At 51.9% G+C, this 27,824-nt stretch overlaps 1 protein-coding gene and 1 pseudogene across 5 annotated transcripts in view; one reads left to right on the top strand and one right to left on the bottom strand.

Moving 5' to 3' along the window:
- Window positions 1-18,592, bottom strand: part of TTBK1 (tau tubulin kinase 1) — a 41,997-nt gene extending 23,405 nt beyond the window's left edge. For 4 of the 5 annotated variants that reach the window (XR_010835106.1, XM_067006244.1, XM_059075567.2 and 1 more), the window contains exons 1-13: window positions 18,356-18,592; window positions 15,202-15,363; window positions 10,086-10,233; window positions 9,765-9,838; window positions 9,424-9,564; window positions 8,519-8,623; window positions 8,013-8,078; window positions 7,471-7,563; window positions 7,260-7,385; window positions 5,805-5,959; window positions 4,403-4,634; window positions 3,990-4,168; window positions 577-1,138 (exon numbers count right to left, since the gene is read on the bottom strand). Coding sequence is in view for 4 of the 5 variants with exons in the window: in XM_067006244.1 (XP_066862345.1) it covers window positions 577-1,138; window positions 3,990-4,168; window positions 4,403-4,634; window positions 5,805-5,959; window positions 7,260-7,385; window positions 7,471-7,563; window positions 8,013-8,078; window positions 8,519-8,623; window positions 9,424-9,564; window positions 9,765-9,838; window positions 10,086-10,233; window positions 15,202-15,309 (1,989 nt within the window). In the remaining variant the exon portion in view is untranslated. The remainder of the gene's footprint in view (window positions 1-576; window positions 1,139-3,989; window positions 4,169-4,402; window positions 4,635-5,804; window positions 5,960-7,259; window positions 7,386-7,470; window positions 7,564-8,012; window positions 8,079-8,518; window positions 8,624-9,423; window positions 9,565-9,764; window positions 9,839-10,085; window positions 10,234-15,201; window positions 15,364-18,355) is intronic. The other variant, XM_067006245.1, reaches the window with a different exon arrangement.
- Window positions 11,286-11,670, top strand: LOC131763423 (small ribosomal subunit protein uS8-like; annotated as a pseudogene).
- Window positions 18,593-27,824: the final 9,232 nt, after the last annotated feature.

Genomic DNA, 27,824 nt, shown 5'->3' with positions numbered 1-27,824 from the left:
GTCCAAGCCACCAGGGCACTCTCCCGCTGGCGCCTGCCATGTGGCCTTCCTGCTGATAGTTTTGTGCCCCTTCAATCCATTTTCCACACAGCAGCCAGAGGGATCTTTCAAAAGTACCAATGTCATCATGTCGCACCCCTGTTTAAAAGCCTGCGGTGGCTCACCAAGCCTTCAGAATCCAGCCCCAACCCCAAGGCCCTCCCAGACAGGGCACCAGAACACACCTCGCAGCCTCATGTGCTGCAAAGTGCAAGCAGAGCAGTGCTTTCTGATTGCCACCTCTGGGCCTTTGCACACCCTGTCCCCTTGGCCTGGGAGGTCTTTCTCCTGCTTTGTCACCTGGCTGACACCACCCAGAATGCAAGACTCAACTCAGACCTGGGAGGGTACTTCCTCTGGGAAGCCTTGCTGCCCCCATAAGCTTGGTTTCAGACCCTTAAGCCTGTCTCCCTTCATCAGAGCTGCAACAGTCGGGTGCTAGTCGGCAGCCCCCAGGGAGCACACAGGAGCACTCCCGGCTACGTGCCAGGACTGTGGGCGTCGGGGGCGGGGAGTGGGGTGCAAGCCCAACCTTACCTGTCTCTGCGGGCCCGTGGGATCCGACTCTCTCCGTCGAGGGCGGGGTCCGGAGTGCAGGGGTGAGTGGGAAGGGCTGCCGGGCGTGGGGGGCTGTGATGTCTCTGACCGGCCATCGGCCTGGTTCAGCTGGGGTGGCAGGGGCTGAGCTGGCGTCAGCCGCAGGTCCTCCTCGGCCAGTGTGTGCATGCCGCGTCCCCGGGGCCGGACGGCGGGCTCCGGCCCTGGCCGCCGACGCTCCTCGCCCTCCTCGGGCAGCGGCCGCAGCTCCTCGGGCTCCTCGTCCGTGGTGCCCGACGTACTAGGCTCAGCCCCCGGGGGGAAGTCCTTCAGCTCTGTCTCCTTGTCAATGATGACCCACTCCTTGCTGTCGAAGTCCTCCTCCTCGGCCAGCGGCACCGAGCGGAAGGCATTGCTCAGGGCCTCCTGTTCCACGGAGGCTGACACGTCCATGCGGCCGCTAGCCTGCCGGTCGGCGTGGCCTGTGTCCACTGACAGCATCTGGGCCGGCTGCGAGGAACAGGCCTGGCGCGAGGGTGAGCCGGGCAGATCCATTCGTGACCTGCAAAGCCACCCAACGTGGGGCTCAGTGCCCAGCCTCTCGGGACCCCCAAGGATCCCAAGGAGGTGGCAAGGTGGAGCCTGATGCCTGAGACCCCCTGACCACTGTACTTCTCCCACCTTGGGCCAGGCTCAGCCACGTCCTGGGTTGCCACCCTCCAACCTCAGTCCCTGCAAAGATCTCATTCATTCATTTTTGAATGGCATTTTCATAGGCATTTTTGAATGCCTACTGTGTTCCAGGAATCTAAACAGGCAAAAAGTAAAATCTGGTTCCTGTGCCCAAGGAACACTGTCCTCCAAACCACACCCAGGAAACTGGATCTTCTGATGGTCCTAAAGGCAACTTGATGCTTGCCCAGCCAGGGCTCCCACCCCACGCGGGCTCTCTCCCGCTGCACCCAGGGCAAACACACCCACCTGGCCCTCGAGTTTGCTGATGGTTTTCTAGCCTCTTTTACCACCACCCTTCAAGCCTACCTGGCTGGTTTCACCACCTCCGACAAACTCCAGTGACTCCCATCCCGGGACAAAGTCCACATGCCTTAGTTTGGCATTCAAGGCCCCTGACGGCCAGCCAAAGGCCCCATTTCCCCCTTCCCCTAGCCAGACCCATCTCAAATTCACTTGCTTTTCCCCAAATTGCTCACACCTCTGTGCCTTTTACGAATGCCGCTCCCCACACACAGCCTGTCCTCCCACCCTCTGCTGTCCAGCCCAGCTCAATGTCACCTCCTGCAGGGAGCTGTTCCCTCCTGCATTGATGGGCGTTAGTTTGTCTTCCCAGCGCTGCCTGTGTTCCCTCTCGTCACAGAGAGGAGCATGTGTATATTTACGAATCTGCCCCCCCAGGAGACTGCGAGTCCTGCCAGGCAGGGGCTGGGTCCCTTCTGACTTTTGCTTCTGGGACCCTGATCCTACCTGGGGACATCTCTTTCATCGTTATCTTAATCTGTGCTGTGAATCTCGCGTTACTTGCAGAGGTTCTCAACTGGGGAGTACCAGCCCCAAGGTGAGGGTATTCCTGGTTGTAGGATGCTATACAAGGAGGAATTGTCCTCTCCCAAATGCCCAGGGCGCCCCCCTGAGAACTACGGAGGCCTCACTCACACTCAGGCTGTGGACAGGGGGTGGACTGCCATCCTCCTCCCTGCATCGAGCCTGTGAGAGGAGGGGTGCAAGATCAAAGCCTCCTGTGGGGCTTTCTCAACATCCTCCTGCCCCGGCCTGTGTGGGACCTGCCAACTCCAATCTGCACAACATTTTTATCAATTTGTTCATAAGGCTTAAATTAAAACCCCCGGAGGGAGGTACCCGGATCTTACACTCATACTCCCGTGTAAGTGGCTAATGTCACTTCCTTTCCCAAGAGCATGGTTTGTTTAAATAGATGTGAAGGAGAAAGGAAGCCAGAGGAAGAGAGGGGCCGAAGATTGTGGAGGGAGTGGGAATTGAAGAAAGCAGGGAGGTAGGACACCCTGATCTCACCAGCTTCATATGTTCTCCTGCTCTCAAGTGCCCCGGAGCACCCTAAACCCTTTTGCCCTGCCTGAGATCCTGAACCTTCCAGAAAATCTCTCCTCAGCCCTCTCCTCTCCCCAGCATCCCTGAAACAAGGGTTCAGTCTGAGCCAAACCAATGTGCTCCTCAGGACTGTCTTTGCTCAGGGCATTTCCCACCTCCCTTCTCCACTTGTATCCCTTCCAAACTGCCCCTCCTCACTGCTCCCTGTTTCCTGAACCCTCTGGGCGACCATGGATGAAAATGTGGTCTTCTGTCCCGGGTAGTTCAACCTGTGAGAGTGCGAGTGTGGTGAGGGTGTGTGTGTGTGTGAGTGCGTGAGTGCGGTGGGCGTGTGAAAGTGAGTGTGTATGAGTGTGTGGGTGTGGATGTGAGTATGAGTGTGGGAGTGTGTGTGGATGTGAGTGTGTGTGTGTGAGGGCTGTCGGCTCCCTCGGGACAGGGCCTGCGTCTCTTTGTCCCGGGGTCACCACAGGGATTGGCACAGGGCTGCCCTGACTTGGGCATCTCCACACCCCAGACGGGCACTGTGCCCACCCCAGAGGGGGCGTGCAGTTCGGGGCAGAGTCCAAAGGGGGGGTTCCTGGCCGAGTTGGGGCCTGAGGAGGCAGGGACCTCCTACCCCAGGGCTGGGCCCCAGGAAGAGACGTCTCTCCCGGTGCAGAGAAGGCCCCAGCCTTGCTGTGAGGTAAAGCCCCACCCAGAGCCAAGGGAGGTGGGGTCATGTCTCCCACCTGAGGTTGTCCCACGCATCAGATCTAAGATGAGGATGGGGCCCTGGTCCCTAGCGACCATCAGCCACGCAAGGTCAACCAGCCGCCCTCTCATCCCCCATCCTAAAGGCTCACCTTGACTCTAAACTCTCCAACACTCCCACCCACCAACCAGGTCCCTCCCTGACATTTAGATCCCTGAGGCCTGACCCTCAAAACTTGGTCTGTCTTCTCCTCAGCCACTCCCCAATCCTTCTCCAGGCCCCTCCCCCAGAGCTGAAGGGAGCCTCACCAACTGCTCTGAGGCATCTGTAATTAGTCACCAGGGAAAGAGGTTCTGGAAGCACGCCCACCTACCACCTCAGCTCTCACCTCCTCCTACACCTTCCTCCAGCCCCACACCCCTCTGTGGTCTGAGCTGGGCCCTCTGCATCCCCCACCCCCTCTCCAGGCTGGTCACTGATTCTAACTGAGTCTGACCCCAGGCCCAAGTAGAACCCTCTTAACGCTTCCAGGGTCCCCCCACCTCTGCCTGGAATCTGAACTTTCCTCCAGACCAGCCGTGTGAAGGTGGAGAGGACCAGGGGCCCCTGACCATCCCCCTGGCTCCAGACCCACCTCCTCTCATGCAGTTCCACCCGCCCATCCGCCGTGGACAGCCTCTCCGACTCAGGGCTGTTGACCCTCCGGTAGTGCAGAGAACGGACTGGGGTTGTCGGTGAGTCTGGAGGGGCACGCACCGGGGAGCTGGGGACCCCCGCAACTCGGCTCTGCTCCTCCTCCACCACACAGGGGGTCTGCAGGACAGGGGAGCTCCATGAGTGGGGCTGACGGGGCAGCTGTGGGCAGGTGGTTTTCTGGGGTGAAGGAGAGAGAGGGAGGTCCGAGCACTGGGATGCTGGTGATCCTGGGATGGGGCCGGGCCAGGGAGGCAGGGCGAGCAGGCAGGCGGCTGGGGAGAGGGCCCCGCGGGTGGGGAGCAAGGTGGGAGGGGGAAGGCCACCCTCGTCCCCCTCCGCAGCTGCAGTTACTTTGCCAATGTTGATCCGGAGTTTGTTCCGGTTGACATCTGTCTCCTCCCAGACTTCAGCCTCGGGACCCCCAGGGTGGGGGGCGAGGTGGGGGCTGGAGCCCAGCCCCTCGGGGGGCCGCCCCGGCAGGATTGGAGGTGCATTCTCCTGGTCACTCAGGTGCTCGCCCTGAAGCACATCCTCAGTGTTTTCCCGGAGCAGGTCGCCGGGCACCGGCGTCACGTTGACCACCCTGTGGAGGCCAGGAGGGGGCCGTGGGCAAGGCTGGCAGGGGTGCCCTCTCCTCTAGCACAGGCCCTGGAGACCACCCGCCACCCATGAGAGTGGGACAGGCAAGGTCCGGCAGGGTCAGGGCGTCCGTAGGCCCATCTCCATCCCTGGCTTGCAAACCCTCTGGAACCAGACCACCCTCAGGTGGCTCAGGTGGTCAGAGGCTGAAGGGCAATTACGGCACCACCTGGCTCTGTTTATTTAGGAGATCTCGATGCTCTCTGGCCCTGCCAGCTCCCCACTGCATCTCTCTGGCTGGCTTCCTTGAGACTAGGAAATGGGTCTAAAGAAAGAATCACTTTGGAGTTCCTGGACCAATGTCTTTGCAGACCCGGCACCTCATGTGCTGGCAAGTCCTGTGGAGTCTCTGCAGTGTGTCCCCTGGCTCACCCCTGGGGCTGGGTGGGGAACCCTTCTCACTCTGGCCCCTTCCTGGGCCACTCTATCTTCGTGTTTTTCAGTTAGATCTGAAATCGCTGACCCATCGATTACAAACATCCCAGACTCAACTGAGAGCGCCTGGAGGGCAGGGGCTGCACATCTCTTCTCTGAGCCCCCACAGGGCCTGGTGCCGGGGCTCAAGACCTGTTGCCTGAATGGATGCGTGTGACCACCAAGAAACAGACAGACTGTGGTGCTGGGGGAATCTCACTCAGGGCTCCCTGCTCCCCAGTAAGGTCAAGAACTCCAAATAAGGGGCTTCCCTGGTGGCGCAGTGGTTGAGAATCCGCCTGCCGATGCAGGGGACACGGGTTCGTGCCCCGGTCCGGGAAGATCCCACATGCCGCGGAGCGGCTGGGCCCGTGAGCCATGGCCGCTGAGCCTGCGCGTCCGGAGCCTGTGCTCCACAACGGGAGAGGCCACAACAGTGAGAGGCCCGCATACCACAAAAAACAAACAAACAAACAAAAAAAAACAAACAAGAACTCCAAATAAGGATGCCCCCTCCATCTCCAGATTGAAGGTAGAGGTGTGGCAGAACTTCCTGGGATTCAAGAAGCCTGCTTTTGAGCACCAAGAACAGGAGAGACAGCCAGGTGTGTCCAGGTAGGAAGAGGAGGAGAGGGCTGGCTTCTCAGGTGACACCTCGGGCAGGGGTCATCTGCCCCCCGTCGCCCCTCCCAAGACTCACCCAAACATGGCTGCCGTCTGCCGGGTGTTCTGCTGGGGTGGGGTGGAGGTGCTCGTGGACAGGAGGGCGTCATTGCCCGCCTTCTCCCAGTCAAAGGCCTCGTTCTCGGCGATGCCCCGCTCCTTCATGCTGTTCTCAAACACTGACATGATCAGCTGCAGGGATGGGGGTGGCGGGAGGACAGAGAGGTGACCCAGGGGCTAGCCAGGAGGAGAGGGCAGTTGCTGGGATTGCAGGGGGAAGAGAGGGGCCTTCCGGGACAGGGATGGGCCACGAAGGGGCATCGAAAGAAGGGCACATTGATTTTAAATGAAAACATGCACAAAGTATGCAAATCAGCATGCAGATTATCATCTTGACTTAAGCTCCACTGGCTGGACACAAGCCCTTGGAGATCTGTCCCCTGATTACCAGCCCCAGCCTCCTCTGCCATCTCCACCATCTCAGCAGAAGCAGCCCCAGTAGTTTCCCAAACCCACCACCTGGGGTCATGCCTCTGCACAGGCTGCTTCCTCTGCCTGCAGTGCCTTTCCCACTGTCCTCTCCACTCTGAAGCTTTCCCTGAATCCCCCGCCCACACGATTAGGCACAGAGCAGCGGTTTGAATTGTTCACAGGCCTATCTGCCACCTCTACATTTCTAGCAGCCAGCCCAGGGCCCAGCACAGGGTGTGGTCGAAGCTGTGTGGTCTGGGGGAACCCATGAGGCTGAGCTAGGCCTGAGGGGCTTGGCCTCCCACTGCCCGAGTAAGGGATCTCTGCCAACAACCGGGTCCCTGGGTTCAGGAGGTGGCAGCCCCACAGACCTTTCCACTTCTGAATTAGCTCTCTCCAGAGGGTTCTATCTGCTAGCAAGACCCCCTTCACTGCGAGCCCACCGTGTGCCTGACCCTATCTGTGCTCCCTGTGGTGTGTAGCCGTGCCTGGCACACAGTGCATCCTGGCAGAACATTCTCTGATCAGTGGGTCCCCTGGGAGTGTAGTGATGGCGCCTTGGAAAGAGCACTGGACTTGGAGTCAGATGTGCCTGAGCCCTGCCCTGCTCCTAACCAGGCTGTCAGGCCTCAGTTTCCTCATCTATGAAATGGGGATAATCATCCCACTTGGCCTCCTGCAGAGTTTCAGTGTAAAGTCCTTGAAAGCACTTGGCTTCATTAATTGTTAAGTGCTGGAATAATAACATAAAGAACACGCAATATCACCAAAGGCTTGTTTTAAAGCTTAAATGAGTTAATGCAGGAAAAGTACTGAGAACAGGGTGAGCTCTTGATAAATCTTAGCTGTGACTACTGTTTACAAGAGCACAGAACAGTTTCTTTCGTGCGGTTGGAAGACCAGGGGAGGTGCTCAGGGCCAAGCCGGCAGGGGCGCAGGGCCTCGGCAGGATGGGTGGCGCTGGAGACAGTCACCCACAGAGAGGCGTCGGGGGTGCAGGAGCAGGCAGGCAGGCTCCCACCTGGTAATCGGGCTTGGTGAAATAGTCGAGGCTGGCGATGTGGTCCAGGAAAAGGTGGAACTCGGAGGGCATGTGCTTCAGCAGCATCCGGTGCTCGTACTTCTCCTTGATCATCCCTACCTGCTCCTGGAGACAAGAGGGCGCTGGGAGATGGAGCCCCAGCTGCCCCACACCCCCTCCCTGCCCTCAGACCCAGCTGTCCTGCTCTCACCTTGTCCTTGATCTTCCTCCATGGCAGCTGTCCCACTGCAAACTCCACAAGCATGTAGAAGAGGGACCACAGGTCATCGTGGCGGCCCATCTCCTGGGGGTGGGAGCAGGGAGGGGGTCACCCATGGCTCTCAGGTCCTTCCCTGGGAGTGGAGGTTGACCCTTCACTGAGGGACACCAGTCAGGGTGCCTATGGGCAGAGCTGGGGTCTCCCTGAAGCCACGGCTCCATTCCTGACCCGCCAACACACAGAATCCCACAGTCAAAAGTTCCGTGTGTGCTTTCGCATCCACAGAGATTTGTGGTGGGGACAGAGAGGAGGGGATCCCCAAAACAAGGAAGAAGGTGACGTCAAGGGGAGGTGCCCGCTGAGCCTTCTTCCAATCAGGGTCTCTGGGGGGGCATCTTCCAGCCCCTGCCCTGCACTCCCCTCCCCACCTCCCATCACAGCTGCCTGCCCTGCCCTCTTCCTCAGCAGCATACTCTGCTCCTGACCTCTGCCCTTACTGTCCCCACATCCCTCAGTCCCGCCCTGCCACTCACCCGGTTCTTGTGAGCGTTGACCGAGGCATAGCGAACAGTCCCGCGAAACCCAGCCACATTCCGAGGCTGCAGAGGGGAGAACACCACCCGGAACGTCACCCACTGTCCCTGACCTCGGCCGCATCTCAACCCTGCTTACCAAGCCACCTAATTCTGCCCACTTTAGCCCCGACTGCCTCCTCCCCCATCACCCCCCCACACACCCCGCACTCCCGAGTCAACCTGGTCAGGAGCAACCTGACACATCAAGCCCAGTCCTGAACCCGTCTCTTGACCCTACTCACTGCCCCTGCATCCGCGCTTGACCAGGCAGACCACAGGGCGTGGAAGTGGCATCCACCCAGGCCAAGGGGGAGAGGGGGACAGGCCGAGTGTGGACCCAGCACTGGGTGACACTGAACACAAGGCCGGGCCTGTCTAGGCAGCTGCAGGGAAAACTGGTGAAGGGTCCCCAGATCAGGGGGCGGGGCGAGGATGCCAGGATTCCCGCGAGCGGCGGTACTCACGGGCCGAACGTCCCCCGTGGTGTTGGTGTACTGCCGGGCCAGCCCAAAATCCAACATGTAGCACTTTCTGTAGGTGGAGGGCAGCCTGCCCATGGCAAAGTTTGACTGGGGAAAGACAGTAGCTGTGAGTCTTGGGGCTCCAGGCCCACCTCAGGGGACACCAAGAAATAGCTCCGGTGAGAGGCCTTCCACCCCACATACACTCACGGGAGAGTAAAACATCAATATGTACAGCAGGTCACCGACCTTATCTGAGGGGCAGGCGTGATTATGCTCGTTTTAGATATAGGAGGAAACTGAGGGCAAACTGCAGGCTCCTCCAAGATCACACAGCAAGAGGTGACCCAGCCAAGGTCCTCCTGGCTCCGAATCCTTGGAACTCCCAGCAGGGCTGTGTGGCTTCCAGCAGGGCTGTGTGGCTTAGTGTAACTGTCCTGCTCTGAGGCATCAGGAGACCAGCATTGTTCTTGCTGTGTGACCTTGGGCCATTCAACCAACCTTTCTGAGCCTCAGTTTTCACCATTTTAAATTGGGTCCAAGCACCAAGATCCAAGATGTTACAAAATCAGCTACTTGGAATCTCTTACCAAGCCCCAGCCCCTCGTCCCCCTTCCTTCTTCAATCCTTCCACCCTTCCCCAACCCCTTCACCTTTCCAGGTTCAAGGACTATTCAGGTCAGGGGTGAGAAAAAGGAAGAGAAGAGAAAAGAGGGGAGGACACCAGCACGCCCAAGGGGCAGGCAGGGGTGCTCCTGAGAGGCAAGGAGAGGAGGAGATGGAGCTTGGGATGGAGAGCAGGTAGAAGAGGCTGTCCCCACCCAACCACTGTTCTGGAGAAGAAACCAGGGGCCCCAGGGAGGGAGAGGAGGTGGGGTGTGTGCTTCAGAGGAGGGGGCAGCCCTCACCGGCTTGATGTCGCGGTGCAGGAAGCCCACGGAGTGGATGGCCTCGATGGACTCCAGGATCTGCTTGCCCAGCCGCAGAGTGGTGCTCAGCGTGAAGGTGCCTCGGGGCTGGCTGCGTCGCAGGTCAGCCAGGTTCCGGCCCTGGGGTGGGGGTGGGGGTGGGGACAGGCCCAGCTCAGCTGCCATCCGACCACCACCGCCACGACACCCTTCCCAGCCTCGCCACAAAGGCTTGCGCCCACTCCCCGTTCCTCCCAGGGCCACAGTCTCCATCCCACCCCAGGAGTCACCCCCAGAGCTCCTGGGGGAGGGTGAAGGCAGGATGGGCCACGGGCACTCACCTGGAGCTGCATCACTACATAGTTAAACTTCTCGTTGCGGCCACAGCCAATGAACCTGCACACGTGGTCTTTCCCTGAGGGATACAGACAGGGGTCTCCCAGCTCCTACTCCTTCTTCCTCACTCCCAGCCCTAAGGTGCGCTTCCCGTGCACTCTCGATTCCTGGTTCCCCCAGCCTTGGCCCCACGGCCACTTCTCCCACCTCCCCCTGCCCTTAGGCCCATCATCGCTCTTGGACTCCGTTCCCATATCCCCTGGCCCATCACCTCTCAGCCCCTGGCTCCATCACCTCTTCCCTCCCATCTGGCCCTGGACCCGCACCTTGCAGCTTTTTGAGCACAGCCACCTCCATCTTGAGGACCTGCTTGGGCTGCTGGGCCGACTCCACCTTCAGGGCCACATTCTCCCTGGTCAGCAAGTCCATGGCCTCGTAGATCTCACCAAAGCCCCCGCCCCCGATCTTTTTGAGCTACAGAGACGGGTGAAAGGGGAACAGGGGACACAGGGATCAGGCTGAACAGCTCCGCACCCCACCCATTACCGGGTCACATCCTTCAGGGATGCGGGCAGGGGCCGTCCTTGAAGGGGAGGACCCCATGGCTCCCTTCTTCACCCCACCCACCCGTGCTCACACCTTCTCTCCTAGTGCTGGAGACAGGAGCTCAGTCCATGGGTGTACAACTATCCACAGACACACACACAGACACACAGACACAGACACAGACACACACACACACACACACACACACACACATGCATGGGGCTAGATGTCAGAGTGGGCAGTGAGAAAGTTATGAGACCTGAGACTCCACAGAGACAAGGAGACAAGCCGATGCAGGATTCTGAAGAGATAATGGGCCTTCGTGAGCCTTTTAAGGGACAATAAATATCACGCTCCCCCCATCCCCCACCTAGACGGAGCAGCCTCCATCCAGAAGCAAAACTAATTTCCAGAACCTTGCAGCGTCAGGTGGGTCGCTCCCCAAGGGGGGCCAGCCCTTCCTGGGGTTGGCAGTCTCATGAAAGATGACACCAGGGGCAGAGAGCATTTAGAGGGGAGTGTTCGGGGGAGGGGACTCAGCAAAGGGTATTCTCTGCCCAGGCCCCCTGCTGAAGCTCACATCACTCCCGAGGCCCCAGGTCAGATGCCCAAAACCAGGGTGAGCCTCCTGTCCCGGGGAACATGGTGGGGATGGAGGTTTGAAGAGAATCTGTGTGTTCCCAGGGAGCATTGCAGTGGAGCTCTGATGTTCTGGGCCCCCCCCACCTCTCCCAGCATCCCTGGGCAGGCAGTGAGAAAAGGCAGAGGGGAGAACTGTGATAGAGGAAGAATTGGCCAGGGGAGATGAGCAAAGCTGAGTTATGGGGCGGGATTAAGTCAGGGGCCCAGGGGTCTTGGAGAGTGAGGGTGCTGCTGGTAATGATGAGGGGACAGGGGAGACGGTGCTGAGTTCTAAGTTAGGACTCATTCTGTTTAAGAAAGATGTACACCTCTTCCTTCCATCTTTCCGTGTCGTCATAATGGTGCACACTAAGGTCCTGGCTGATGCTCTCAAGAGCATCAACAAAGTGAGGCAAATGCCAGGTTCTTATTAGGCTGCGCTCCAAAGTCACCGTCCAGTTTCTAAGTGGGATGCTGAAGCATGGTTACATTGGCGAGTTTGAAATCAGTGATGCTCACAGAGCTGGGAAAATTATTGTGAACCTCACAGGCAGGCTAAACAAGTGTAGAGTGATCAGCCCCAGATTTGATGTGCAGCTCAAAGATCTAGAAAAATGGCAGAATAATCTGCTTCCGTCCCGTCAGTGTGGTTTCATTGTACTGATAACCTCAGCTGGCATCATGAACTGTGAGGAAGCAAGATGAAAAAACACAGGAGGGAAAATCCTGGCATTCTTTTTCTAGGGATGTAACACATCTGTGCAAAGAAAATGCCTCAACAGAAAAAAAAAAAAAGCTATACAGTTCAATTCTCACCTTCCCAGGGAACCCCCCACCCATGGGTGGCCTGCCCTCTTCCAGAGTCCTCACTTGTGTCCTGTTGGCTTGTAACGTGCCAGCCGCAGCTGGGCTTGCTCATGATTGGGTGGAGGCTGCTCTGAGCATCTGTAAACTCCTGACTCTAAGCCTCCTGCATCTGAGCCCTCCCCTTGGCATTTATTCAGCACCCGGATGCCCAATAAATGTTTAATGGTGGTTGAAACATGGGAATGGTGAGAGAAAGGGGGCAGGGCAGAGCTGAGGACTGGCAGTTCCCAGCAGGTTACAGTTGTAAACACTCTAGAAAAAGAGAGAAGGATGAAGGGAAGATTTAGAAGACAAGTGGAAGGCTGGTTGGGTTCTTGTGCCCAGGAAAGAGGAGGGAGGAAGAACAGTGAGAAACCAGGGTCCCTCTCTACTTGAGATGAAAGTTAAGGTCAGACTTCTAGAAGAATTTCAGAACAGGTGGAGACAGATGCAGACTCAAGGGAAGCAATGGCATGTCTTCCTCTGGGAACATGAAACTCAGGGGAGATTCTAGTATCTTCTAGATTCCTTTACGGTTTTCTTTGTGGGAACATGGAGGAAACACCTCATTTTCTGTGCTCCAGACTCAGAGACATCATCTCAGCTCATCCCCAAAGGCTCCCAGCAACACAGGTAAGGAAGGTCACAGGAGTTGTCATTTTGCACAAAAGGAAAACTAAGGCACAGAGAGTTACGTACCTTGCCCCAGTTCACACTGCTACTAAGTTGCAAAGCCGGGTTTCACTTAAACCCAGGGAATCTGATGCAGAACCCACAGTCTTAACTGAAATAATGTAGGAACCGTTGACTATACTGTGATTAACAGCGTGAGTGCTGAGATTCAAGGCCAGATCCGCCAGGCTCCAAAATCCTTGCTGGAGATGGTAAGGAGGGCTCGGGGCACCCAGGACATTTCTGACACCTACTCTCCAATTCCCCAGGATGCCAAAGGGTATTTCTCTACCACCTCCACTTCCAAACAGAGTCTATTTCTCTTTCCTTAGTTCCTCCCTCACCCCCCACCCACCCATTACAGAACCTCTGGGGGCAGGGGAGTACAGCAGGCACCCTAATAATACTTTTAGGAGGCCATGAAAATGTTTTCATTTCTTTTACAATCAGAAGGGGAAAATGAACTTTTAGATCAAAAACTTTTCTTATATAGTATTAATTCATTCCTCATTATAGCAATGCAGTCATACAATTGCAATCTTTAGTACTTTATTATGTTGGAAGGGGCCGGTAAGGGCAAAAGTGCCCAAGGCCCACGAAAGTCACAAAACAGCTTTGTCCACAACCCAGTGACAGGAATGTTCTCTCAACCTCCTTGCACCAGACCCTATTCCTCCCCTCCTAAATTTTTTCTGAACCCTCTCCCCTGCCGAAGGACCTCAAGAAACACAACACAATAGGACTAGCATTCACTTAGGAAAAAGGAAACCAGGTTTCTTGGCCCAGCTCTGGGTGAACTGGGGTGAGTTTCCGCTTTTCCCTTTCTGTAAAATGAGAGTTGGACTAGAATATATGTCACAACTCTCCCTCGGCTCTCTGATCCTGATTCTCAGATGGGCTAATTCTTAGGAAGCAACATAGTTCAGTGACTGTTGCCCCAGCAGTCAGACAAACCTGGTTCCACTGACTACTCATGGGAACCTAGCAAGTTAGCTAATCTCTGTGCCTCAGTTTCCACAACTGTGAAACGGGGATAATAACAGTATCTACTCCATAGGTTGTTGAGATAATGCATGTAAGGCATTTTGCATAGCACTCGGCCACAGTAAGTGCTCCAAATAAAGGCTAAGTTTTTATTGTTATTATAGTTTGACATTCTGATTCTAAGGGGCACCCCTCAAGAAGAAAAAATTGCTATTATTTTTAAATACTCCACCAAGTGCCATGGACCCTCATTTTCTCCTGGCACAGCCCATCTGGGCAGTTTTCTTGGTTCCTGAGCTGTGCCTCACTCTCTGTCCGTCCCTCGCGGAGACTGGCTGAGGGGAGGCATCTGGCACCCCACCCTCTCTATTTCTCCAGGGTCCTGGGAGGGAGGGGAAAGCAAGGTCACCTGGCAAAAACTGAGGGCTTACCCCTTTCCCCTCCACCCCTGCCACTTCTCTCCCCACTCATCTCTCACCCCCTCCCTCAAAAACACAGGAAATTTCTAACCCAATTTCAGTATGTGCGGGAATACCCTCTTTTTCTCACCTCTTCAATGCAAAGGTCCTCCTGCCTCCAATCTGCCAGAAACTACGCCCTGAACAGGACCCGGAGGGGGTGAGGGTGGGGTCTTGGAGGAACACTCCTCACTTTGCCAGACCCTCATGCCTTTGATTACTGCCCTGGCTCCTCCTCTCCCAGTTTCTGTCCCCTTCCTCTCCCCCCCAGGAAGTCCGCCTCTGGGACATAGACAGCCCTTTCCCTCAGCTCTCTGGCTCCTCCAGCACCCTCCCTCACCTCCTGCAGTCCCAGAGACATCTCTAACAACGTTGCCACCTTTGCCCCTCTCCCTGGCCACTAGGAGACCTGCCCACTGGGTAGTTATTGCCATGGAGACCTGCCCGCAGCCAGGCCCCACTCTCCTCTCAACCCTGCACCTCTGGTGAGCTGAGCACCCACCCTATGCAGACCCACAAGCTCACATAGTCACCCCAAATTCTGCCCCACATCATCCTGCCCCCATAAAAACAGGACATCAGAGTGCCCTCAAGCATCGGAAAGAAAGGAGGGGACGGTGGGACAGGGATTGATTCACCATAGGTTCCGCTCAACATACACTACACTGCCTTTGCCTCGACCCTCATGTGTCGCCCTCCCATCCGAGAGGCAAAGCCCTGAAGAGGCTCGGACTACAACTCCCAGCAGACCGAGCAGCCCGAAGTCCTGGGCTGGAGGAGCAAGGCACTCTGGGAGATGGAGTCTCGGCATGTTGCACCTGCCGCAGGAAGCAGTGAAGGGAGGAGGGTGGATAGAGAAGATGGAGTGCGGATGCGGTGGGAGCCGCCTTCAGGGCCTCTTTCCCCGAACCCAAGCTTTTCTGTCCTCTACGGAAGAGGAGGGGCTCACTCATTGCCCTTCTCCAAGGTCCAGCAGAGAAACGGCCCCCTCCCCCGCCCCCGCCCTCCTCCCCTCAATGAGCTCTGCAGCTCCTGCTCCGACATCCAACCAGGAGTTATTGCAGGCTGGGCCCGACCAACGTGACCTAGCGGGGAAAGGGGTGAGAGACGGCGGGGTTGGAGAGAGGGCACTGGGAGAAAGCGACTGTCCTCAAGTGTAGGCAAAATAATGACCTGCAAGCCATATGCAAATGAGCTTAGGGGCACCTCCCTCTTAGGGTAGGGGCGCCAAGGGCACCTGTTTTAACAGGCCTCCAGATCCTCTCCTCCCATCCTTCCCCACCCCTCCCTCTGCCCTGCTGGGTCACTCACTCACCACCTTCCAGCGATCCTTGACCACGTAGTTGGCCGGCAGGATGTCGGCCTGCTCCCCTCCCCCACTCATGTTGGTTTCTTCCTTAAGAGCGGCCGCTAGGCACTGCATCCGCCAGCCGGAGGGAGGGGTGTCCGCAGGGCCTGCCCTGAGGGGGCCATCTACCTGGGGGAGTGGGGAGGGACTGTGAGGGGGGCAGGCTAGGACCCGGGACCCACTTGCAGATGTGGAGGAGGGGAGTTCCATTCTCCTGGCAGGCATCCTTCCCTGGCCCACTGGGTGGATGCTCCAGGGGTCAGTGGGAGAAGCATTGTGTAAAAACCAAGTGGAGGTCAGAGGAGAAGACAGAAATGCCATTCACAGGAAGGGAGATACAAATTACAAACTGGAGACGTGAAAACCAGCGACGGGCACACACATGTGATAGAAAAAGGAGAGGAAAATGATGTGTGAACAGGCTGTGGGGAAAGGGTTTCCCAAAGAGACATATGCTAACTAATGTGGGGAAGACTTGCTGACCGAGGGGCGCCCCAGACTGGAATCAGTGCTTAGGCAGGGGAGACCTGAGCTGAGAAGGACCAGTCTGGGGATTCTATCTGTGGCCCCCAAACCCACACATTTCCGGTGCCACACCATTCCCAAGGAACTGTGTATCTGAGGCTTATTGAAAGGGGAGACCTGCTGAACCAAAGGGTGACCTAGGGAAGACACACACCAGAGTGGCAGAGACCTCCAATCAACCATGGGAGATGTGATTATCTGAAAGTGAGGAGCTATCCAACAGCCCTTTGAGGATGGTGCTGAGTGAGGAGGCTGCAACGGAACTTAGAGCTGAGCCCAAACCCCTGACACGGCCACGGGGGTGAGAAGCAAGGATGTGAGTGATGGGGTGAACATAAGGCAATGGATTCAAGACGTGGATTTTAGAGGTATGGCAGCCCTGTGGCCACTCAGAGGGAGAGAGGCAGGCTGAACTGGGGGGGTGGTGAGGACAGCTGGGATGTGGAAGCGGCCTAAGAGAAGGCAGATGTGCCAGGGGGCAGTGGGTGTGGATGGCCAGTGGGTGAGAGAGCCTCTGCTCACACTTTTCTGTGTCTGCTAAGGAAGAAACACAGCTCTTGTCGCATTCGGATAGGTAGAAGTTGGATATCAGGGGGAGTGTCCCAAGTGTGAGGGCTGGGAAAGCCAGCCAGTGTTACCCAGGGAAATGTCAGTGTGCACATGTGTGTGTCTGTGCATGTACCCTCTGTGTGAGTGTGTATGTCTTTGTGTGTCTTTTTGTGTGTGTCTATCTATGTGTCTGTGTCTCTGTGTCTGTACATCTGTGTCCACATGTGCTTATATGTGGTTTTGTGTCTGTTGGTGTGTGATGTGCCTGTGTGTGGGCAGGGGCCAGAAGAGATGTGGCTCTTTGAGATCTCTGCCACCCCGGTACAGGAATGGATCTTTTCCTCTCTCCTTTCCCCCTACACTTTTTATAAGTACACAGCTCTGGCCTCCCAGTGACCCTGGACAGTCACAGATGGAAGGAAGCTCCTCAGGCTGGGTATGGTGGGGGAGGTGGAGAGGAGGAAAGTGCCTAAGATACCAATGGATGGGGTGGGAACTCCATGAGCCTGTCTTTACTTGGGATGGACTCATTCCCCAGGGCTCCTGTGTCTGACCATCCTGGTACAGGGGCAGCGTGGGATAGCGAAGGTGTGGAAACAACCTTCCACAGGTCATGGTGTGCCGTGAGGGATCTTCAGGGAGAGGGACACTGCCACTCTTATTCTGCCAAATGACTCAGCTGACTGTTTCCTCTAATCCACACAACTTCAGAGTATCAGGACTGTGAGGATATTACATAGGCCTCTGCCTTCCTTCTGCCAAGTGGCAAATGGGGCATCAGGAATTCAGAGGGCAGTGAGAGCAATGGCAGGATGAAGGGAGAGGGAGGGATGGGGGGGTTCTGGAATAAAGGTGGAGAGACAGGTTGAGGACAAGATTGAAGAAGCAATTGAACCAGTCGGGAGGGAGCCTTAAGGAGTTAAACAGGGTGACCTCTGGTGGGCCTTCCAGTTCTGTGATGGTGGATTCTATAGATTGATGAGGAAGATGTGAGTCCTGCTCCCACTCTATAGATGGGCAAGCATAGAGGAACAGGTGAGGTGAGAAAAGGGGGAGTGGAGGCAAGAGGGTAAATGAGGGTTCCCTGCCTCTCCCTGCCCAGCATCCTTCCCACTCTCTGCCTCAGAGGACTGAACTCAGCCCAGGCTAGCATTGGATGACACAGACACAAGGAACCTGGCTGCCCCATGACCACCCCCTCAGGACCCTTTTGTGTGTGGAGGGATGGGTGTGTGGAGAGAGAGGGTTTGTGGAGGAGGTTTTATATCTGTCAGCAAGTGTGTATGTATGAGAGTGTGGGACCGATGATGTGTGTGTGTGTGCGTGCAGGTGTGTGTGTTGGGGGTGTATATCTAGGTGGTTGCGAGCTCATCATGGCATGTGCATATAAGTGTTGGTGTGCACCTATGCAAGGTGTAAGCCAGGTGTGTGTGGGAATCCAGGAGCCCAGGTAAGGAGAGGTGAGGGAGATCAGTGAGGGGTAATGGGAACAGGTGAAGAGAGGTGTGGAAGGGGGCTCAGGGAATTCAAGGGACAGGGGTGACAGGATCAGAGGAGGGGGTTGCATAAGACAGAGACAGGTGAGGGATAATCATGACAGGTGAAGAGGGGGGACAGGACCATGAGAGGGGCTTCTGGGCACAGTTGAAGGGATGAGGAAGTAGGCAAGGAGGCTGGTGGGAGGACAGGGAGAGAGGTTATGGAGACAGCAGGGAACGACTGTCAGGGATGCCAGGAGAGTGAAGCCATAGGGACGGGGACAGAGGTGAGAAGCGAGGAGCAAAACCCCTGGAGGACAGGCTGGAGAGGGTGGGTGTGCTGGGGGGCAGGGCGCCGATCCAGGCCTCGGGATGCGGCCCAGGCTGTGTAGGCCAGCGTCCCACCTCGGGCGGAGACGGAGACGGCACAGGGAGGGGGAACTGGAGAAGGCTGCGCTGGGAGGTGAGCCAGGCCGGAGGCCCGATGGGTTCACGGAAGGAGACCCCTCCCCGACCCCTGCCCGGCCGGCCGGCCCCGCCCCGCCTCGCCTCGGCTCGCCTCGCCTCACCTGCTCTGAGCCCGCTGCGGCTGCGGCTGCGGCGGCGGAGGCAGCGGCTCCGGGCGGCGCATCCCCCGGGGCCGGGGCGGAGAGGGGGCGGGGGCGGGGGCGGCTCAGTACGGTGATGGGCGGCCCGCTCCCTCCGGCGGCGGTGGCGGCGGCCTCCCGACCGGGACCATCCCGGCCCGGCCCGGCCCGGATCCTTCTCGGGCGACGGCGACGGCGGCGGCAGCGGCAGAGCGGGGAGCTGCCCACAATGCACTGCGCCGCCAGCATCAGCACCAGCCCTGACATCACCTCCTCACCGCCCCGGCTCTTACATCACCGCCCTTGCTCTGACATCACAGTCTACTATGCTCCTTTCTCCACTCCTGCGGCCCTAGGATTCTCTCTCGTATGGACCTGTTTCTGCTCATAGATTCTCTTCACTGGTCTCTGCCATTCGCTTGACCCCCATCCTCCAGCAGGGCCCTGTCACTCTTTAACTGTCCCCACAAACCACACCTGTCTCCATCCTGCTTTATCTTCTCCACTCCCAGCATGTCTCTATTACTCCTCACCTGTTCCCATCAGCCTCAACTGATTTTCCCACATAATCTTCCATACTTTCATATTACTTTCCTCTAAATTCATTTCCCCTCATCTATATCCTCTCATAAGCGCCCCCCCCCCATTTCTTCTAACACCATCCCTCACCTGTAACTCTCACCTCGCCATATATATATATATATATATATATATACACCTTACCTCCTGGCTCAACCTGGCCCTTTCTTTCTTTGGTCCTTTCTCCCATCTGTTGACAAACTCTTGTTTATCTTAGCAAATTAGATGCACACTCTTTACTGTGACATGAAACATTCTTCCCAATATGGGCCCAGATAGGCTATTACTACCCTTCTGACAGATTGGATTACTCAACATTCCCTGAGCATACTTTTGCAGTTTGTCTCTCTCAGGTCCCTTCCTTCCATCCTTCGTGTCTTCAACAAATGCACACTGAGTAACTTCAACAACAACCACAACGACAACAACAATAATAATAGCAGTAACGATGTACTTCTGCCAGACACTGTTCTGACCTTTCACATATTAACTCATTTAACCCTCATAACAACCCTTTGAGGTAGCGTATTAGTGTTATACCCATTGTATAGATGAGGAAACTGAGATGCAGAGAGGCTGAATAATTTGCCTTAAGTTACGTACACAACTAACAAGTGGCAGAGCTGGGATTCAAACCCTGGCCCCAGGGTGCATGCTTCTAACCTCTATGCTGGCAAGAAGGATCATTGAATCTGCAAAAGTAGCCAGAAGAGACTTCTTGGAAGAGGTGCACTCGACTGTAATTTGAAGGATTAGTAGGAGTTTTTCAACAGATGAGTGGGCCCAGGGCAGAGGGTGGGACAGACTTCCAGGCTGAGAAGACAGTGTGTGGTGAGCTGGGGGTGACCTTGTGCAAGATAATGAATGATGGGCCTTGTGTGCTGTGCTAAGGAGATTAGATTCTCTCCATTTAGTTTTTGGAAGCATAGTGGACAATGTGGTGAGCCATCCAGATCCTTCTTCAGAATCCAGAGACTCATTTCCTTGGCTGCCTGGGGTGCTGAAGACTGGCTCTCTCAGCTCACTCTCTGTCTGGAATTGTCCTTGACCAAGGGAGCTGCCATCCCCAAGATCATGTGCCCTTCCTGGGGCATCCCATAGCCAATCGATGATAGACCCGTGAGTACAAAGGCCTGGCACCATCACCCCAACTCAAGGCCGCTCTGAAGGAACATCCCATTTGCGAACCCCTGATAGGGTGAGCCAAGGTTTCTGTTGAATCTGCGTCAAAACTCAGCATATACTCTGCCCAGTGCTGCTTCCTTCAGTCCTCCCCAGATATTGACCCTCAGAGCACATCCCAATAAGCCTACTGCATGAGCATCTCTGTCGCAGAGTCAATGTACAGAGGACTCAGACTTTTAGACAGGAAATCACTGAAGAACTTTGAGCAGAGATAAGACAGTCTGATCTGAGTATTAGGTTAGACTTCTAGGTTGACTTTTTTCTTTTTCAGTATTTTAGAAACGTTTCTGTACTGTCTTCTAGCTTTCATTGCTTCTGATGAAAAATCTGCAGTTATCCTTATCTTTGCTTTCTCTGTATGTCATGTTTTCTACTCCTCTGGCTACTTTTACGATTTTCTCTTTATTACTGTTTTTAAGCTACTTGATTATTATGTGCCTTGGAGTAGTTGTATGCATGTTTCTTTTTTTTAATTTTTAAAAAAATATTTATTTATTTATTTGGCTGCGTCTGGTCTTAGTTGTAGCACATGGGATCTTTCATTGCAGTGCTCGGGCTTTGTTGCCATACACGAGCTTCTCTCTAGTTGTGGCATGCGGGCTTAGTTGCCTCTAGTTGTGGCATGGCATGTGGGATCTTAGTTCCCCAACCAGGGATCGAACCCGAGTCCCCTGCATTGGAAGGTGGATTCTTAACCACTGGCCCACCAGGGAAGTCCCTGTATGCATGTTTCTTGTGCTTGGGGTTTGTTGAGCATCTTGTATCTGTGGATTTATAGTTTTCATCAAGTTCGGAAAACTTTTGGCCACGATTTACTCAAATATTTTTTCTGCTCTTCTCTTTCCTTCAGGGACTCCAAATACTCTGTCTACCAGGCTGCTTGAAGTTGTCCTGCAGCTCACTGAGATTTGTTCATTTTTTTTCCCAGTCTTTTCTCTCACCGTGTTTCATTTTGGATAGTTTCTACTGCTATTTATTCAAGTTTATTCATCTTTGCTTTTGCAGCATGTAATCTGGTATGAATCCCACTCAATGTATTTTTTTTATTGTACTTTACATTTCTAGAAGTTTGACCTGGGTCTTTAAAAAATCTTCCATTTTTAATTTTCCTTCTAACTTCTTAAACACATGGAATAGTAATAATTCTTTTAATGAACTGTCTACTAATTTTATTATTGGAATCATTTCTGAAACCATTTCAGTTGGTTTATCTTTGCACTGTAGGTCATACATTTCTGCTCCTTTCCATACTGTAATTTTTTTAATTGGATGCCAAATATTGTTCATTTTACCTTGTGGTATCCTGGATATTTTTGTGCTTCAGTAAATACTCTTGAGCTTTGTTCTGGGATGCAATTAATTTACTTAGAAACAGTTTGATCCTTTCAAGGCTTACTTTTTAAGTCTTCGTTAGGAGGGAACTGAGAAGCATCTAGTCTGGGCCTAATTTTCCCCACCACTGAGGCAAACCCTTTAGTATCATTTACCTAATGCCCCAAGAATTATGAGGTTTTACCCCTTCAGCTGGAGGGAAAGGCATGATTTCCATCTTGTGTGAGCTCCAAAGATTGTTCTCTCTGTTCATTTCAGATGGTTCTTTTCCCACCTCAGATACTTTCCTCACACATATGTGCTGATCAGTCCTCAGCTGACTCTCCCAGGAACCCTCTGAAGATTCCAGAGCTCTCTCTCCTATCCTGTGCTCTGTCCTGCAAACTAGCTGCCTTGGCCTCCCCTTCCATCTCCTCAGCTCAAGGAAACAGCCAGGCTCAGCCTGGATCCCTCCTGCCTGCAGCCTAGAAACCCTGCAAACAATACTCTCACCTGGCTTGTTTCGTCTTTCAGAAGTCACTGTCTTAGGCCGCCTGATGACCAATGTTGAAACGTCATTGTTTCATGTGTCCTCCCAGGTTTTTTTTCTGTTAAACATGGGAAGGTATACAGCAAAGGAAACCATCAACAAGATGAAAAGGCAGCCTACAAAGTGGGAGAAAATATTAAAAATCATATATCTGATGAGCAGCTAATATCTAAAAAATATAAAGAATTCATACAACTCGAAAAAATCTGATTTTAAAATGGGTAGAGGATCTGAATAGACATTTTTCCAAAGAAGACGCACAAATGACCAACAGATACGTGAGAAGGTGCTTAACATCATTTATCATCAGGAAAATGTAAATCAAAACCACAATGAGGACTCCCCTGGTGGTGCAGTGGTTAGGAATCCACCTGCCAATGCAGGGGACACGGGTTTGAGCCCTAGTCCAGGAAGACCCCACGTGCCGAGGGGCAACTAAGCCCGCACACCGCAACTACTGAAGCCAGCGCACCTAGAGCCCATGCTCCACAACAAGAGAAACCACCTCAATGAGAAGCCCGCACACTGAAATGAAGAGTAGCCCCCGCTCGCCACAACTAGAGAAAGCCCGTGCGCAGCAATGAAGACCCAATGCAGCCAAAAATTAATTAATTAATTAATAAAAAACACAATGAGATACCACCTCACACTTGTCAGGATGGGTATTATCAAAAAGACAAGAGGGAGTGCCCTGGTGGTCCAGTGGCTAGGACTCTGCACTTTCATTGCCGTGGACCCAGGTTCAATCCCTGGACAGGGAACTAAGATCCAGCAGGCCGCACTGTGTGGCCAATAAATAAATAAATGACAAATAACAAGTGTTGGTGAGAATGTGGAGAAAAGGGAACACTTGTGCCCTTTCAGTGGAGATGTGTGTGTATGTATATATATATATATATATATATATATATATATATATATATATGCAATGGAATATTATTCAGCCATAAAAAAGGAAATCCAGCCAGTCACAACAACATGGATGGACCCTGAGGACATTAAGCTAAGTGAAATAAGTCAGACAGAAAAACACAGATACTGTATCATATCACTTATATGTGAAATCTGAAGAAAAATGACCTCATAGATACAGAGAACAGACTGATAGTTGCCAGAGTGGAGTGTGGGGGTAGGTGAAATAGGTTGACGTGGTCAAAAAGTACAGACTTCCAGTAATAAGATAATAAAGCCCTGGGGATGGTGACTATAGTTAACAATACTGTATTGTATATTTGAAAGTTGCTAAGAGAGTAGATCTTAAAGTTCTCAACACAAGAAAACAATCTGTGACTATGTGTGGTGATGGACGTTAATTAAACTTATTGTGGTGATCATTTCAAAATACATATGTGTATCATATTATTATATTGTATACCTAAAACTAATATAATGTTATATGTCAATTATATCTCAACTTTAAAAAGTCCACATAGGAGAAAGCATGACAAACAAACAAAAAGAAACGAGGAAAAAGCATAGTAAATATAAAGGATGAAACAGGATAATAGGAAAAACTTCCAAACATATAAGTAATCACAATAAATATAAATTGACGAAGTTCATTGATTAATAGAACATCAGCTTTTTTAAAATGCAGATATAAGCTGCTTACTAAAGACACACTTGGAATACAGAAAGGTTGAAACAGAAGGTGTAAAAATGTATGAGTCCAAAAGAATTTATTAGGAAAAAATGTGGGTCACTTCATAAGGACAAAATGCATACCACCAAGAACATATAACAATTCTGAACTTGTAGTCACCTACTAGTCTCAGAATACAAAGTAAAAATAGTTAAAATTACAAGAAAAAAATTCAAAATCCACTGTCAAAGGGAGATTTTAACAAAATTACCTCAGTAATTGATAAATCAAATAAAGAAAAAAAATTGTAAGGATATAGAAGATTTGAAAATAAAACTATAACTAACAAGCATGATCTAAGGTATATGTGTGTATAGACTATCATATATATAAATAATATATTATCTACTATATTATCTATTTTAGGTATTAGGTTATTTTTATACATAGATATCAATACTATATACATACATATCTATTATATACACAATAGTGTAATATATGTATATTTATAATATTTATATTATAATTTAATATATATGGATCTGAAATAGATACAACAAAATTTTAAGATTTGATGAAACTGGGTAGTGGATACAAGGATATTTGATATACTATTCTTCATTCTTTTCTCATACTTGCTAAATATTCTAATAAATTTTAAAATTCATAATTATTCACAAGAAAATACAAAACTGAGCACAAAGGCTGAGTCTCCTGTTTTGGCCTCTATAGATTCCCGACCCAGGAAAGACGAGGCCTAGGACCCCAGATGTTCCCCACTTTCACAAAATTGTCCTCATAAATGACGTCACCAGCAAGAAAACAGCCTAGACGCTGGGATGCGGAGGAAATCAAACTAAGAATGTACCTGAGTAAGTGGGTATAGTATATATTAGGGCAGAAAATCTCAGCCCTGCTCTCTCTACAACATTCTGAGAGAGGAAAGTCACATTTGAAAAACAAAGAAACAAAATATAAGGGGGGGGTAAATCTGCCCCCTGCTACTTACTCCTTCTTGGCTGGAAGTGATATTTGATCTGGGTGTTAATGTCTGGAGTGCAAGGATAAACCAGAAGGGATACCCCCCATGCTTGATTTCTACTTTCTTTGAATCTCTCCACTCCTCGCACATCCCTACATGACATTGATTTGATTTCGACTCTTGAGCTAACTCTGGCCCTTCTCCAAGCCAAACAGAGTCTCAAGTCTCAGACTCCTCTTCACTCCTTTTTTTTTTAGTTCTTTGAGTGCCCACTGAGTGTCTCACACAAAACACATGCTTTAAAAAATGTATCCCCAAAGCTATAGATTAAAAGAGATTTAAAAGGCCTATAAAAAATGAAGAAGGTTAAAGTATATGACGAGGGATGCACATTGGGTGATAAAACCATAAAGAAACATAAGGAAGTCTATTTTTGTCCTTACCATAAAAGTAAGGGCAGTGGTTACTTTTGGAGGGAATGAGGAGGCCGAGATTGGGATTGGGCACATGGAAACTTCTGAGTGGGAGAAGCTCTATTTCTTGCCATGCATGAGTGGTGGTTATAAGAGTATTTTATTATACTTCATTTGCCTTAAGGTGGTTTACTGCTGGTGAGTTTTATTTTAATATTAAGACATTTTTATTGGTATATCCAATGAATGAATGAACGAATGGGTCTGGGCATTGAGCATCCATGGTTGCTAACATCAAACAAGAGAGACATCCAGACATTCTGTGCCCTGTGATGGGAGCACACACCACCACCTGTGATGTAGTCTTGCCCCAGATTGAACCTGAATCTGGTCACGCCTCTAGATCCAACTCCAATTTATAGCACAAAGGAACACTTTAAATGGCACTACAGGTATATCATCAGTCAACTCCAGATTGTAAGAACCTCTGCAGGACAGATGAGGGGAGGAGAGAAGATATACAAGGGGAACGTGTTGATTAAAATAGACTTAAAAGGCATGTCAGTCAATCACAATATGTGTACTTGATGTGGCTCCTGATTTTATTTTTATTATTTATTTATTTATTTTTCATATTGTTATCTGTGTTTCTGTGAGTCCGGAATCAAGGTGTGTCTCTCATAGGTTGTAATCAAGTTATTTATTTATTTATTTGGCTGCGTTGGGTCTTCATTGCTGCGCATGGGCTTTCTCTAGTTGCGGAGAGCGGGGGTTTCTTTTTGTTGTGGTGCGTGAGCTTCTAGTTGTGGTGGCTTTTCTTGTTGCAGAGCACAGGGTCTAGAAGCGTCGGCTTCAGTAGTTGTGGCTCGCAGGCTCAGTATGTGTGGTGCACGGGCTTAGTTGCTCTGCGACATGTGGGATCGTCCCGGACCAGGGCTCAAACCCGTGTCCCCTGCACTGGCAGGCAGATTCTTAACCACTGCTCCACCAGGAAGGTCCCGTGGCTCCTGATTTTAAACACATAAATTGTAAACAAACATTTATAACATAATTGGATATACCAATAAAAACAGACAATTCAAATTTGAACACTGATAAAATATTTGATGACAGTAAGAAAATCTTACTAAATTTTTCAGCTCTGATAATAGTATTATCGTTATATTTTTTAAAGAAAAAAGAGTATCTTTTAGAGACACATTAAAATATTTACAGGGCTTTCCTGGTGGCACAGTGGTTAAGAATCCGCCTGCCAGTGCAGGGGACACGGGTTTGAGCCCTGGCCCGGGAAGATCCCACGTGCCGCGGAGCAACTAGGCCCGTGCACCACAACTACTGACTGAGCCTGCGCTTTAGAGCCCACGAGTTATAACTACTGAGCCTGTGTGCCAAAACTACTGAAGCCTGCGTGTCTAGAGCCCGTGCTCCGAAACAAGAGAAGCCACTGCAATGAGAAGCCTGCACACTGCAAGGAAGAGTAGCTCCTGCTCGCCACAACCAGAGAAAAAAGCCGCACGCAGCAACGAAGACCCGATGCAGCAAAAAAAATTTACAAATGAATTAATATGATCTTCAATTTACTTTTTCTCACATAACTTCTTGTTGTTTCTTTTCTTTGCGGTACGCGGGCCTCTCACTGTTGTGGCCTCTCCCGTTGTGGAGCACAGGCTCCGGACGCGCAGGCTCAGAGGCCATGGCTCATGGGCCCAGCCGCTCCGCGGCATGTGGGATCTTCCGGGACCGGGGCACGAACCCGTGTCCCCTGCATCGGCAGGCGGACTCTCAACCACTGCGCCACCAGGGAAGCCCTCACATAACTTCTTTTTAATTCATCTGTATTTGTTACAACTTTTAAAGGAGGATGTGACTTGAGCACTACATTTCCATTCACAAAACTTGCTCTCAGTTACTTTTCAAACGGCTTTACAACATGCCTAGGTAGGCTTATAATCTTACTACTCTAAACAATACTTTTCTTTGGAAAACAAGCCCCATGTATGGATAGTGACTCCCATCAAGTTGGTTCAGTTTAACATACTAATTTCTAGAGACCTGGCACATGCAGTTGATAACTACGGGGGATGGAAGTTTTAAAAAGCAGATCCCAGAAGGTGAAAAGTTGCTTCAACGAATATTTTTCTTTTAAACATCAAGGTCTATGCTTCAGAACACTTCAGTGACAAAAGATTTGGTCTACTAAAGAATCTGCTTGATAGCTAGACACTTCAGACCACGAAGTTAACATAGGTTACATACACGTTACAACAAACGCTACTTCCGTCTGTTAAAATAAAATTCCATCTGTTAAAATGCCAATATGAAACTAGAAAAGAAGAACTAGCTGTGCTTTAACGCCTAAAGTATCACAGTATCACACTTAGTAGAAAGAAATCTTATCTTCCCCTTTAGAAGTTGTCAAGCCATACAGATTTTTAAATGTAACAAAAAAGTACTTGAAAACATTATCAGAGGGAATGGAGACAGTGTTAAACACGTAGCCAATTTGCATCACAATAGGACAGCGAGGAATTTGAATACGCATGTTAGGTGAAACAAGATCATAAATTGGTCATAAACTGATAATTGTTGAATCGCATTATATTGATACTACTTGCTATTTTCAGTAGTTTATTTTTACCTTTTTAAAAACAGTGTTAGGGCTTCCCCGGTGGCACAGTAGTTGGGAATCTGCCGGCCAATGCAGGGGACACAGGTTCGAGCCCTGATCCGGGAAGATCCCACATGCCATGGAACAACTAAGCCCGTGCGCCACGACTACTGAGCCTGCGGTTTAGAGCCCGTGAGCCACTACTGAGCCCATGTGCCACAACTACAGAAGCCTTCAC

The sequence above is a fragment of the Kogia breviceps genome, chromosome 10 (genome assembly GCF_026419965.1).
Source record: "Kogia breviceps isolate mKogBre1 chromosome 10, mKogBre1 haplotype 1, whole genome shotgun sequence".
Lineage (NCBI taxonomy): Eukaryota > Metazoa > Chordata > Mammalia > Artiodactyla > Physeteridae > Kogia > Kogia breviceps.
This window is presented reverse-complemented; position numbering and strand designations above follow the sequence as displayed.